General features: G+C 57.1%; 1 protein-coding gene across 3 annotated transcripts in view; it reads right to left on the bottom strand.

Moving 5' to 3' along the window:
- Positions 1-14,290, bottom strand: part of CARS1 (cysteinyl-tRNA synthetase 1) — a 55,175-nt gene that overhangs the window by 6,715 nt on the left and 34,170 nt on the right. For 2 of the 3 annotated variants that reach the window (XM_014795762.2, XM_087422461.1), the window contains 8 exons: positions 13,537-13,649; positions 12,611-12,739; positions 11,677-11,806; positions 11,468-11,571; positions 10,908-11,005; positions 10,524-10,713; positions 9,816-9,884; positions 7,365-7,446 (listed from right to left, as the gene is read on the bottom strand). In XM_014795762.2, the coding sequence (XP_014651248.1) occupies positions 7,365-7,446; positions 9,816-9,884; positions 10,524-10,713; positions 10,908-11,005; positions 11,468-11,571; positions 11,677-11,806; positions 12,611-12,739; positions 13,537-13,649 (915 nt within the window). Of the gene's footprint in view, positions 1-6,660; positions 6,687-7,364; positions 7,447-9,815; positions 9,885-10,523; positions 10,714-10,907; positions 11,006-11,467; positions 11,572-11,676; positions 11,807-12,610; positions 12,740-13,536; positions 13,650-14,290 lie in introns of those variants that run through there. The other variant, XM_087422462.1, reaches the window with a different exon arrangement.

Raw genomic sequence — 14,290 nt, 5'->3', positions numbered from 1 at the left:
GCTGCTGGACGACCAGAAGGGCCCCCATCCTGGGGGCTCACAGGCCAGGGAGAAGCGGCAGGGAGAGGCAATCCCGTCGCACGTAGGAATGGAGCGCGTGTTGGGGCTCAGCCCTAACCAAACGTGCTCTTCCAGACTCCACAAACTGCTCGTCCAGAAGCTCTGGTTCTGGGAGAACTTGACCTCAGGGAGAAGGAAATTCAGCTTCAGGGTAAGGACCGGGCGGGAGGTTGGTGACCTGCCTTGGAGGCTGATGTTCACCTCTGTGAAACGGGACCAATGCCATCCCCACGGGGTCTGGTGACACTAGACGGGGCATTCTGCAGTGCACTGTCTTTCGAAGCCAGGTCTCACACTGGTGCGTCATCCCACAGCTCCCGGAAGGCTGCTCAGTCCGGCCGTCTTACCTGCCAAGTCCCCTGTCCCCAGCCCGCGCCCAGCGTCCACGTGGGAGACCAGTGTGGGAGAAGTCAGCGTGACAGGCCATGTGTGATGGCAATGGATCTCAAAAAGGCTTGATAGCATCCAACCCCAGGACAGAGACGGCTGTGAATCAGACGACGGGGTGCTGGTTGCCCCGCACACCCCCGACGCAGGAACTCGGCCCCGCTCCGCGTGAACTCGCCACGTGTGACGTCCACACACTCTCACCCCACTCCCCCGCCCACCAGCGCCACGAGGCCCGGTCCCAGGGACCGTTTACACGCTGGCCATGCCTCTGCGGGAAACACTTGTCCGCAGGAACTGAACGCCCACTGCCCTCACTCCTGCTCGCACCTAAGCAGACTCTGTGCAGCCCCTGCTTTGTCCCTCTCTGCTGCACTGACCACAGCCCATATGGTCATTTACTCGTCTGTCCTGTCTCCGCTGTGTCCCCAGGACTCAGACTTCTCCCGCCACTTGCCAGGTGCCCCACAAGTCCACTCACTGTTGAATGAATAAATCACGAATGAATGAATAAATCATGAATGAATGAATGAATGATGAATGGCGATTTGCATGTCTCAGGGGACTTCCGAGCCCCCCCCGCCCACAGGTACAGCCACCCCTGGGCAGTGTCCTGCTTCCCGACACTGTTCAAAGAAAGCCTCGTTTCAGCCTTAACAGCAGGGCTGATGGCACGACGCCCTGTATGTTTGGTCCCTTCCCTCTTGTGCCCCTTGGGGGTCACTGGCTGGGAGGAGCCTCCCCAGTGCCTCGAGGAGGGCTGACCCTGGGGCGTGAGCTGAGGCAAGTGCCCCATGGCCGGGGGCACAAGTGACCATCACTGGAAGGAAAGTGAGCCAGGTCCCGCTGTCACCATCACCAACTCCCGTCTGTACCCCGACGGGTGGCATGACCGCCAGGGCCGGCGCCCCCGAGGCCTTCCCCAGGGGGAAAGAGACACACCCTCCCCAGTGTCCCCTCAGGCCCATGCTGTCCTCTGGGTCTGGGCTCTGCACAGTTGAGGAGAGGGACCGTCACCTCCACATAGCTCAAAACCTCCTCCAGGCTATCAAAAGGTTACTTTGGGGGCTGGCTTTCTCCTCTCCCCTCTCCCAAGTCATATATCTGACCAGGGTCTAGTGTCCAGAATAAACAAAGAACTCCTACAACTCAACAACAACAAGACAAACAACCCAACTAAAAATGGGCAAAGGGCCTAAATAGACATTTCTCAAGAGAAGATGTACAGAGGCCAAGAGGCACGTGAAAAGATGCTCAGCATCACTAGTCATTAGGGAAACACAAACCAAAGCCACAGTGAGATGCCATTTCACACCTTCCAGGACGGCAAGAAGAAGAAGAAGAAAACCCCCAGAAAATAAGAGGTGTTGGTGAGGATGAGGAGAAATTAGAACAGGGAATATAAAATGTTTCAGCCACTGCGGAAGAGAATCTGGCAGTTCTTCAAAGAGTTAAGCATGTAATTACCGTATGACCCCACAATTCCACTCCTAGGCATATGCCCCAAAGAACTGAAAACAGGGCCTCAACCAGATACGTGTACACGCACGTTCACAGCAGCACTGTTCACAATAGCCAAAAGGTGGAAGCAGCCCAAATGTCCATCAACGTAAGAATGGGTAAACAAAATGTGGTCTATCCAGACAGTGGAATATTATTCTCCCCTAAAAAAGAGTGAAGCACTGACACAGCCTACAACATGGATGAACCTGGAGAGCACTCTGCTCAGTGAAAGAAGCCAGACACAAAAGGTCACCCACTGTATGACTCCATCGATAGGAAACGTCCAGAATAGGTAAATCCATAGGGACAGAAAGCAGGTTGGTGGCTGCCAGGGGCTGGGGGTCCGGGAAGGAGGAGAGACTGCTTAATGGGGCTGGTGTTACTCTGGATAGTGGAAATGTTTTGGAATTAGAAAGAGGTGGTGGGTGCACAACGCTGTGAACGGATTAAATGCCACTGAATCGTTTATGTTAAAATGGTTAATTATTATGTTACGTGAATTTTACCTAAGTTACTTTATTTAAAAACGGAAAAATCGAGTTGGATGTTTTCAAGGAATTCAAGGAACTAATTCTCAAATATACTAAAGAACACAGGTCTCAGACTAGCTAATGTGACTTTAACAGAAAGGGAGGAGGGGAGCTTGCCTCCGGTGGTGGGAGAAGCAAGAGGACGAGTGCGCTGAGAGCACCCTCCTCCACGAGGCCCTCCCCACGGCGGGTGTCCCCCTCCTCCCGGCCCTCCCCAGGCGGTGCCCTCCCCCTCCGCTGGGCCCTCCCCAGGCGGCGCCCTCCCCCTCCTTCCCGCCCTCCCCAGGCGGTGCCCTCCCCCTCTGCCTGGCCCTCCCTAGGTGGTGCCCTCCCCCTCCGCCCGGCCCTCCCCAGGCGGCGCCCTCCCCCTCCGCTGGGCCCTCCCCAGGCGGCGCCCTCCCCCTCCTTCCCGCCCTCCCCAGGCGGTGCCCTCCCTCCGCCCGGCCCTCCCCACGGCGGGTGTCCCCCTCCTCCTGGCCCTCCCCAGGCGGTGCCCTCCCGCTCCGCCCGGCCCTCCCCACGGCGGGTGTCCCCCTCCTCCTGGCCCTCCCCAGGAGGTGCCCTCCCCCTCCGCCCGGCCCTCCCCACGGCGGGTGTCCCCCTCCTCCTGGCCCTCCCCAGGTGGTGCCCTCCCCCTCCGCCTGGCCCTCCCCACGGCGGGTGTCCCTCTCCTTCCCGCCCTCCCCAGGCGGTGCCCTCCCCCTCTGCCTGGCCCTCCCCAGGTGGTGCCCTCCCCCTCTGCCCGGCCCTCCCCAGGTGGTGCCCTCCCCCTCCACCCAGCCCTCCCCAGGCGGTGCCCTCCCCACTGCAGGCAGGACACAGGACCGGCTTTATCGTGAGGCTGACAGGAGCAAAGCCAAGGCTTTTGGAGTTTTCCCACTGCGGTATAAATCCAGGTCTCAAGTTGTGCCTGCAGAGTCTAGGATGGGATGGAAACCTCACAAGAGGCCCAGGACTGCAGCCAAGGCTGTCATGTGGAGAAGAGGAGCTGGGAGAGGCGGAGACGTCTGACTTAAGACAGCAGCGGGGGCAGATGCGGTGGAACTGCTCCCGAGGGCAGAACCACAGGGGCATGGCCAGCAGAGCTGCTTCCGGGAGAAGGAAGCAGCTTCAAAACCACTGTGGTGTCCAGCAAAGGAAAGCGGGCGTCCCTGGACGTGGTCCCACCGAGAGGGTGACTTCCCCTGGGGCACCGGGGCAAAGCGTGCCAGCCGTGACACCTCACAGTCCTGTCGACTCTAAGAGGCTGTGACTCCATCAGGTTCTAGGAGTCGGTCTCCACTGTGGCCATGTGCTAACGAGCAACAGCTCAGAAGCACTTTGTGTGAATGGGCAGCATGGAGGGACACCCCCTCCACACTGCAGTTGCGCGTCTCTCCCACTACACAGGCAGTGCCCTTCCCCACCTGGCACAGGGCTCACAGAGCCCACAGCGGCGTGTGGGCATGGGGTGGGGAGTGCAGCCGCCAGGGCTGGCTACTGCTGGGAGACAGAAGCGGAAACCTGAGACCGGGCGGTGACCAGAGAGACGTCAGGAGTTCACTAAAAGCGATGGGAATCCATCCACGGATGAACGGATATGCAAAATGTGGTCCATCCACACAATGGAATATTATTTAGCCTTAAAAAGAAAGGAATCCTGACACGTGCTCCCACATGGATGAACGTTGAGGATATTATGCTGAGTGGAATAAGCCAGACACAAAAGGACAAATCCTGTGTGATTCCACTCACATGAGGTCCCCAGAGTCGTCAAATTCATAGAGACAGAAAGGAGAACGTGGGTGCCAGGGGCTGGGAGAGAGGGAGTCAGTGTTTAACGGGGACAGAGTTTCAGTTTGGGAAGATGGAAAAGTTCTGGAGACGGATGGTGGGGATGGCTCCACAACAACGTGAATGTGCTTAATGCCACTGAACTGTTCACGTAAAATAATTAAGGGGCCAGTCCCGTTGGCGTAGTGGTTAAGTTCGTGTGCTCTGCTTTGGCAGCCCAGGCTTCCTGGGTTCAGATCCTGGGTGCAGACCTACATGCCATGCTGTGGTGGCGTCCCACACGCAAAAATAGAGGGAGACTGGCAACAGATATTAGCTCAGGGACATTCTTCCTCACCAAAAAAAAAAAAAATGGTTAAGATGCTCAATTTTATACTATGTGTATTTTACAGAGATTAAAAAACCCAAAAGGCGGGCAGGCCCCGTGGCTCAGCGGTTAACTGCACGTGCTCCACTGCTGGCGGCCCGGGTTCGGATCCCAGGCGTGCACCGACGCACTGCTTCTCCGGCCATGCTAAGGCCGCGTCCCACATACAGCAACTAGAAGGCTGTGCAGCTATGATATACAACTCTCTACTGGGGCTTTGGGGGAAAAAATAAATAAATAAAAATTACTAAAAAAGAAAACAAACCCAAAAGGCAATGGGGAAATGGCTACCATCTCGCCGGCAGCAGAGGGGCTCCGGCCCCGCCCCTGCTTCCCCGTTCAGACCATGTGCAGATCCTGCCCTTCTAACTTCTTCCCAATTTCCCAAGCCTCTCCTGGTCAAACACCCATATCTCACGTCCCTCCTGGCCATGCCGGAGCTCTCCGGCCCACTGGGCTGTGGGCGTTGAAGGGGGAGGTCTCTCTTACGCATCTGTCTGTTCAGCACCTGGTCCGGCTGGGGCAGAGGGCTGGTGCCCGGCAAACTCGACGGAATGAATGAACCGAGGCCCGCCAGAGCTTTTCACGTGGTCTTCCTGTCTCCTCGGCCAGTCCACGGCCGCAGTACAGCCAGGCAACAGCCAGGCAGTGCTAACAGAGAATGACCAACAAGAAGGCAGTCCCTGCTGCTGCTGCCGGGGCTGGAGCGAGACGGGGCAGGGGGGCGTGATACGCCGTCTTCCGCCCAGAAGGTTTCCCGTCTGAAAAGCCCAAGGTCTGTGGCTCAGGTAAAATGACCTCCCTGTCCACCTGAGCCCTAGGGTGGGACAGTGATGGACGTGGGCGAAGCTTGCACAGGGTGGACATAATCACCACCCTCCCAACGTGGGCCCACGTGGCTCTTTGTCCATTTGCCTGAGCAACAAAAAACTCAAGGCAAAAAGAAAAAGCAAGTAAATGAAAAGCAAAACTGACTGCCCCCCAAGCCAGCCGACTGGTACTGCTCTCAGGGCCCAGGAAAGGCGCCCGGCACAGTCAGCAACGCCGAGCATGGCCTCTGCTGTCCCCCGTCTACCCAGCGCCCGCCGTGAAGGAAGCCGTGCAGCCAGAAGGACAGGCAGGCAGAAACGCCCAGGCTGCCCTCGAGAATGGCCATCCCCAAGCCTGCGACCCCAGCAATGTCGAAAAGTCAGAGTTGCCAGAGAACTCAGTCCAGGTCCTCAACAGTCGATCCAGGATTTTTCCAGTTTGGTTCAAGTGCTTTAAAACGGTGGGCGGGTCAGCTGATAAAGAGATCGGGCTGCGCGTGTTGAAGGAGTCCAAACCCCACCGCCCAGGCCGAAAACCCCCAGCTCCCCCGAACTGCACCACCAGGTCCAGCTCCTCTCGGCGGGCACATGAGGCCTCCCAGCCCGGCCCACGACCTCAGCACACACCTCACACCCTGGGGGCTCCTCACACCCTGGGGGGGGCGGAGGGGAGGCGTTCCTGCCCTCTTGCCTCTTGCTCTGCTCTCCCTGGAACAGGCCCAGACCCGCTCCCACCCCTTCACCTGGCCCAGGCCTGCTCATTCCTCTTCAAGGTGCGGCTCCCTCCAGAGGCTCCCTGACCGCCCCGTTGAGCCCGCTGCCTGCTCCACCCTCCGGGCGCCCCACCTGGACACAGCCCCACCAGCGGCCGGCCAGCCATGAGCCACTTGGCAGAGATGGCAGCCAGATGAACTCCAGGTGCGGCTTCTCAGCACAGAGAGGCCTGGGGAGGGAGCACAGCATAGCCAGTGATGGGTGGCATTTGGGGTCAGACCACTGGGAGTGTGCCGCAGACCCCAGTGTGACCCTGGACAAGGCCTCTAACTTCTCGGGGCTTTGCTTTCCACTTCTGTAAGATCATAAGGATTAAATGAGGCAATGTGAGGAAAGCAGCTGAACTAGGGCCTGGCGCATTCTAAGTTCGACAGATGCCAGTAGTCGTAGCTGTCACTCACCAGTGCAGACAGCGCAGAGTAAGAAGCGGACCGCCTGCCTGATGCTGCTGGCCGCTCTGAGTAACAACCGTTCAACGGTGGCCTAAAAGATGGAATGTTCAGATCCAGCATTCTCCAAGTCTTCAAGAACGTGCTAGAGTGTGAGCACACCTCAGGAACGCCGGCGGATGAAGGACCGGCTGAGTACAGACAGTGAGGCGTGACTGGGTGGGACCCCCAAATTCAAGGCGCTCACCCCACCACACCCCCAAGCACAACACTTCCAGGAGCTCTGGGTCCCCAGCAGAAGGCTCTCCGATCACTGCGGCTCGCTCCGCAAAGCAGGAGCAAGGCACACTGCTGCAGACCCGCAGACCCGCAGACCCCGAGAGAGGAGGAACGAGCCCCACACAAACAAAAGGGCAGGACACTCCCCGGCGGCTCCGAGGGCCCTCCTTCTGACTTCCCAATCATACAGGAAGAGGCAGAGACGACTGGCCTCTCACACGTATCCTCAGTCCCCACGCAGTTGTCCTGCCCTGCAGAGGACACCGGGCAACGTCTAGAGACTGGTGTGGCTGTCACGACTTCGTGGGTGTGGTGCTTCCCGGATCTAGTGAGTGGGGGCTGAGGATGCTGCTAAACATCCTACAGCCCAGGACAGCCCGGCGACAGAGAAGGACCGGCCCCGAGCGTCCACAGTGCTGAGCACGAGACACTCAGGCCACGGGAGCCCCTCAAGGAAGAGTCATTCCCGCGCACCCTGCCGACAGGGCCTCACCTTTTCTCTCCCGGGCGATCCTGCGCACTCCTTCTCTGAAATCCGACAGCACCTTAAGGTACGGTGTGACTGCAGACTCGAGCTGTGGACAGAAGGGTTCTGTTCACTGAGAGGTAAGCTCACCCCTGTATTTATAATTGAACGGAGGTCACACGCAGGCTGCAGGACAGGGACTGCTGTGGGAAGTGCTGCTAGTGGACGCCATGCTGTGACCGGGCTCCCAGAGTTCGGACATGCTCATCCCTAATACCCGGTCCACACCAGCTGTGGGGTCACAGGGACTCAGGGGCCCAGTGCAGGCGAGGCGGGCCCGAGAGAGTAAGAAAGCTTCCTTTCCTCTTCCCGTGCGATGAGTTCCGTAAGCCGCCCTGTTCAATTGCCGACATGATGTGCTTTGTCACAGGTCAGACACATAGTTCTTAAAAACCCTTCTTTACGGTTACACAAGGGCCGTCCTAGGAGGCGCTATTTTCCGAGAGGCCTGATGCTGTTCCTCCTGGGCTGGGGCCTCATCTACACTGAGGCTGGCACCACAGAGCTGGGTCCAACCTGTGGCCACACCCACTTGTTTAAGATGAGCTCTCTCCACGAACTGTCTACTGTGCACACGCACATCCACATCTACTCTACGTAACTACCTGCAGGAACACGGAGGCCCCAGAACGCACAGCCCGCTGGGAAAGGAAAACTGAAGAGGACAAAATCCAAACTGGAAGAGTGACTTTATGAAAAATCTTTTTTGTCACATCGTTCATATTTTTCCAGTAGGCTTTTGAGCAAAGTTTCTCTCTGCCTCTTAATGAAGTCACTCGGCAGCTCAATAACCAAAGTAATAACAGTTAAATGCAAAAGCTGGCTAGGCTGACGGGCCCGTATGACCTAAACCTCTTTAGGCCCAATCCTGCACCTGGGCTGAGGTGACATCCTTGCCGGGGGCGAGTGGACTTCTGGGGCTTCAAGGTCTTTATCTACCCCACGCACCCAGATAGCTGGAGTGGGTGGCGGCAGGGAGGAGGCCTCGGACAGGGGCTTGCATCTGCTGCCGGCTGGCCTCGGCCAGTGTGCCTGAGGGCTCTGTCTAGAGAAGGCCCTCGGGCCAGCGCTCCAGTGGTCCAGCCGACCACTGTGCACACTGTAGACCCTTCAACACTGAGGTGGGACCTGGGAGCTTTGTCCCCGGCTCCTAAAATAGTTCGGGTTTGGAGGTAAACGCATGGCCTTCCAAGGGCATGGAGGCAGGTCACGTCCTTTGGCCCGCAGGCTCACCTCCTGCATTTCCCTGTGGCTGCTTATTCCAACAAGCTGACTTCAAAGGGCCCACCGAGGTCACTGGGGGATGTCCGACAGCCCCACACACCCACAGTGGCATGTCACATTCAAAGCTTTTTTTTCCCTAAGTTCAATGGCAGACTGTCTTTAACCTAGGATGTGTTTTTTTTTTTTTTTAAGAAAATAAACATCCAGTATCACTTGCACAAGAGAACAAAGCAGCTGTGTGGGCTTTCTTTCTAAAAAGAAGGTTCATATACGGCAAAGTCCAGAAAATACCACAGTAACAACTAGTTCGAAGGCTAACAAAAGCCACCAGGATGTGGGCGTGGAGCTCTGGAGGACTTCCTACACCACAGAACTGTTTTCTCTTTGGAAGTCAGTTCCTGGGGGAGACATCTGTCAACTCCATCTGCACGACAGGGCTCTCCACACTGCCCAGCATCAGGAAACAGCACTTACAAAGGTTTTACCTTTTTACTTTGTACTTGACTCCTGTTTTTATTTAAACAAGTTATTATATTTGAATATTTACATGTGCATTTTAATGAAATAAAGAGCATTCCTGAGCGGGGGGGAGGGTGGAAGCACTATTGAGATGAACTGAATGTGCGCCTGTCATTCGTGACAGGGTCATGCAGCAGAAACCGCGTGGGTCTGCCGGCACGCCAACTCCAACCAAGTGGCCCCCATGGCTGAGGAATTCTCTCACGTGCAGCGATGGATGGTTCGACATGCTATCTGAGCACAGGTGCACACGTGCAGGGAAATGAGCACATGACACTCCCTGATGCCACGTGACTGTGGCTCATGAAGGGCTAAGGATCGTCCTGTCTAGTCTGGTCTCTGGGACAGCTCAGACAGACAGCACAGCAGCAGGAGTGCTCCCCAGCTAGCGGTCACAAGGAAGCCTGACCTTCCACACTCGAGAGAGCCAGCCGACTATGCTCGGTTCCCCCAGTCGCGTGGAGACGTGACACGGGGCTCCGTCTGGAAGGTCCAGTGCAGGTGGGATCTAATGCTGGTCCCCAAATGCCCACAGGGTTGACCCAGGTGGGGCACAAGGAGCAGGGCGGCAGCAGGTGTGGAAGGCAGGAGGGTGCCGCTCGCAGTGGGCACAGTTTCCCAGGGGCCGGACAACACAGCAGGGGGATTCTCTGGGTCCAGGTACACTCTACTCACGTTTATGCTGGTTTCAGATCCTCCAACTGGGAAACCCAGAGAGCTGTTCTCTTCTATGGCCCCAAAGATCTAGGAAAAGAAATAAAGAGGTCCTGAGAGACGACACACGGTGACCGGGTCCACGAAACACACTGCTGTGCATGGGAGGGGTGGGGCGGCAGCGTGGACAGCCATGCTGGGTGGGAAAGAGGTGGAAAGAGCAGCTCCAAGAGCCCCGGAAACCCAGGCCGGCCCCATCTGCTTCAGGACAAGTCCCAGCTCCACCCGCCCTCTGTGGCCCCTTCCTAGCCCGCGGCCACTGGAGGACAGGGGACCAGAAGGGCGAGGCGGGCAGGTCCTGCCCACCTGCAGAGACCCCAGAACTTGTCAGCCCGCAGGTGTGCACACAGAACGACGCTGCACAAGGTGAGTTCCGGGTTAAGGCCACTTGCTCTGCTTTCAAACCTCAAGATGGGAGGGGAAAAAACTGAGGCAGGGAGGGGAAATCACCCAGAGCCAGGACAGCGGCAGGCTTTTGAGCTCTAACGCACGGGCACGTGGGGGCTGAGGGGGACAGAAGCGCCTCTCAGATTCCATCTAAGCTCCCCTAACCCGTTCAGCACTGTGCTGCCTGGAGGACCTGCCTTCACTGTCACAGGGCCCGCCGCCTGTGTGCAGACAGCACAGCAGGGGCCACGGGGACCGTGCGGGTCTGGGGACCTGGCTCACCTTCAGCATGTGGGTGACGTACACGGCGATGCTCTCCAGCAGGGCCCGGTTGGGCCTCCTCCGCACAGCCTTCCGGGATGCCATGTAGAGGTTGCACTGGCTGACCAGAGCCCGCATTTCTTCCAAAACAGTGCGCGTGTCGACGTTATCACAGAGGGCTTCGTGAACCGCCGTCTTCTTGTCGTAAAAGCTGAGCAAGAAGAGGAAGGAACAAGAATGTCAGACCTTAACACAGGGCAGAACTCTGCACAGCCCAACAGCCAGCACCTTCTGAGTGTGGTTTTGCACAAACAGGTGTGACGGTGCCACCGGCCTCCTCATTGGTGGGTGTGAGCACAGAATGCGGGCACACTTGCAAACCCCAGAGAAAAGGCTCCATCTCACCTCTTATTCAGTTCTGCTTCTTCATCTTCCCACTTTTCAAACCGACCGGTTATATCAACAGTGGCTCGAAGGACATCTTTCACATTTAAGAAAAACTCCTAAAATTAGAAAATTCAGTTTAATAGCATTGAGACAACTTTTCCATCTTGGAAATATCTGCAAAGGAGTGATGTGCTTTTCCTTCCAGGGGAATCTGAAAAACCACGATGCACTGATATCACACAAGTGCCGAGCAAGGAAGTGAAAGGTGTTTCTTTGAGGCAGAAGTGTGGTCCGATTCTAGCCTTAGACGCTGGTTCAGCAGACAGTACCAGTCTGAATGAAAAGTGCACAGGCAGACAAGACGAATGCGGGCTCCTTAACTCTAGTGAGCTATCAGATGTTTCAGAAGGTGGCTCTGGGCTGGTTTCCCCGCCAGCATTTGGTTGCTTTCGCCTGATCCTGTTCTCTATCAGAAGAAATGGTGAGCGGGTAACGCATCCCAGCCCAGTTGACCAGAGGTGCCCACGGGGCTGGTGGTGGCCCCTCCACCCACCTCTGGGGAGGAGGTGGGGACTTACGTTCATGAACTTCTCATACTGAAGCGCCGACTCCATGGTATTGCTCGAATAATCCAGCGTGTCCTTCCAAGAGTGCATCAGGAAGGCCAGCCGCAGCTGCCGGGCTGGGAGAGAGAACAGCAGGGTGGTCCCTTATCTCCCAAGCAGCCACTGTCACCGCCCACCCAAGACAAGAAACGTCTAGGTCTTGAGGAGGGGTCCACGTTTACCTGAATGCTTCTTCAAAGCGTCTTTGATGGTGATGAAGTTTTTGAGCGATTTTGACATTTTGCAGCCTGCGATCGTCAGGTGGCCGGTGTGCAGGAAATACCTGACCCAGCAGTCATTTTCAAAGTAGGCCTGCACAGACAGAGACGGGAAGGGCGGCGGGGAGTCACGGGCGCCTCTGCTCGTGGGAAGGGTGCTGGCCCTTGGCAAGCCCTGGGGTCTCCTTGGCTCACACCGAACATGCGGAAGAAGGTGCTTCCTTTCTTAGGTGGGGCAGCTGGCCTCAGAGGGACTGCCCTGGGCCAGTGAGCCAGGAGGTAACAACTGGTTCCAACCCAGGCCTGTCTGTTGCCAAAGGCCAGGCTAAGGTGGGAAATCAGACTGAAAAGATAGGGTTCAAATTCCACTGACAAAACCCTGATGCAGAAGTCAGGCTCCATTCAGAAAGCACCTCGCTGACAGCCCCCTGACTTCTTCCACCATCACGGTAGGAGGCCAGCCCGCCCGTCTTTCCCTCCACCATCACGGTGGGAGGCCAGCCCGCCCGTCTTTCCCTCCACCATCACGGTGGGAGGCCAGCCCGCCCATCTTTCCCTCCACCATCACGGTGGGAGGCCAGCCTGCCCGTCTTTCCCTCCACCATCACGGTGGCATGCCAGCCTGCCCGTCTTTCCCTCCACCATCACGGTGGCATGCCAGCCTGCCCGTCTTCCCCTCCACCATCACGGTGGGAGGCCAGCCCGCCCGTCTTCCCCTCCACCATCACGGTGGGAGGCCAGCCCGCCCGTCTTTCCCTCCACCATCACGGTGGCATGCCAGCCTGCCCGTCTTTCCCTCCACCATCACGGTGGCATGCCAGCCCGCCCATCTTTCCCTCCACTATCACGGTGGCATGCCAGCCTGCCTGTCTGAAACAGTGACCACGGCTCCGCTTACCTCTGACTGCGCAAGCTCGTTGTCATGGTGGGGGAACCGGAGGTCGAAGCCCCCTCCATGAATATCCATCGAGGCTCCCAAGAGGGTGCCCGCCATGGCGGAGCATTCGATGTGCCATCCCGGCCGCCCCTAGAAATCCAAACAACCAATGAACGACTGGTTTAACCTCCATGTCCAGGCCTTTATTGCTCCAATGTTCATGACCCTCAAAACCTCCGAGCTATACTGGAACAGGTAGCAAGTTCCACACATGAAAAAACCAAGGGGTGGGGGCTGGCCCTGTGGCCTAGTAGTTACGTTTGGCATGTTCAGCTTCGGCAGCCCGGGTTCAGTTCTCAGGCACTGAACCACACCACTTGTCGGCAGCCATGCTGTGGTGACGACCCACATACAAAACAGAGGAAGACTGGCACAGATCTTAGCTCAGGGAGGATCTTCCTCAAGCAAAAAAAGAGGAAGATTGGCGACAGATGTTAGCTCAGGGCCAATCTTCTTCAGAAAAAAAACGAAAAAACAAAAAACAAAACAAAAATATCAAGGGGAACCCATTCTGTCAAGTTCACAACAAGCTTCGTGTAGGCCGAGGCTGTGCTGAGGCTTGTGTTACTTCCAGAACTCGCCAGCACTCAACCAGAAGCAGATGCCAACACCCCCCTCCCGTGGCTCCAGGTCATCAGGACTGTTGTCACAGGGGATGTCAAGGCAGACTCGTACCCAGAAGCTTGTAACCGTCAGAGTCAAAGACTGTCAGGACAGAGGGGCCTCCAAGGAGGTCCTATCCGCCTACACCCCCAGCCTTGTGTCCAAAGGCCTCTGAGGTTCTGTGGCTCCGGGTCCCCGGATGGGGCGGGCGTATGCTGCAGTGAGGGGCTCTGTGTGACCATGTCCCACCACCCCGCCAGCCCAGTGCCTCCTCGGGTGCTCACCTTTCCCCATGGGCACGGCCAGGACGGCTCCCCCGGCTTGGAGGCTTTCCACAGGGCAAAGTCGTTGGGGGACCGCTTCTCGCTCAGGCGGTCTGCCGAGATGCTCAGGTCACCTGCAGACACGAGGGAAGCAGGTTACTTAGCGCTGCCTGATGGGTGGGATCGTCTCACTTCAGGGCCATTTTTGGTGCCTGCTGGTCAATCTTTCTGACTGTTTCTGTTTATTAACTCGGTCAAGCACTTCTTCAGGTTTACCATGACCAGGTTTTGATGGTGCCCACTGTCTAGATTTACCATACCCTATTTATAAGCTCAGAAGTCATCAACTAAGAGCCAGAAGGTTGGACTGCCTAAAGGTTGGACTGACTGGCAGGTCAGTCAGTCAAGACAGGCAGTCAGACAACCTTCAGTTGTCTAAGGACAACTACCCCTGGGCCATTGCCTCAGATACTCATCTGCCCACCACCTCCCCGCCCCACTCCTCACATCCTCGGCCCCCTTGTTAGGATCAGTGATGGCGCTCTGATCTATGGGGTGAGGCGATGTTACGGTGGGATCTCGTATTAACAGCCTGCACGACTCTCGGCTGTGGTTTGGGGAGGTATGAGGACGAGCTAAGCCTGCTGTGTGCGGCCTCTTGGGCCTGGAGTGGAAAATGGGGACACTCACTGTCCCTCTGTGTTCATAAAGGGAAGTGAGGCTAAAGAACAGTCTCTGAAAGCCAAAGGCAAGACGGAGCATTGCTCCTCCTGGG

Source organism: Ceratotherium simum, chromosome 34 (assembly GCF_057802395.1).
Source record: "Ceratotherium simum simum isolate JZ-2026a chromosome 34, ASM5780239v1, whole genome shotgun sequence".
NCBI classification, from domain to species: domain Eukaryota; kingdom Metazoa; phylum Chordata; class Mammalia; order Perissodactyla; family Rhinocerotidae; genus Ceratotherium; species Ceratotherium simum.
The sequence above is the reverse complement of the archived record's forward strand: the minus strand, read 5'-3'. Positions and strand labels throughout refer to the sequence as shown.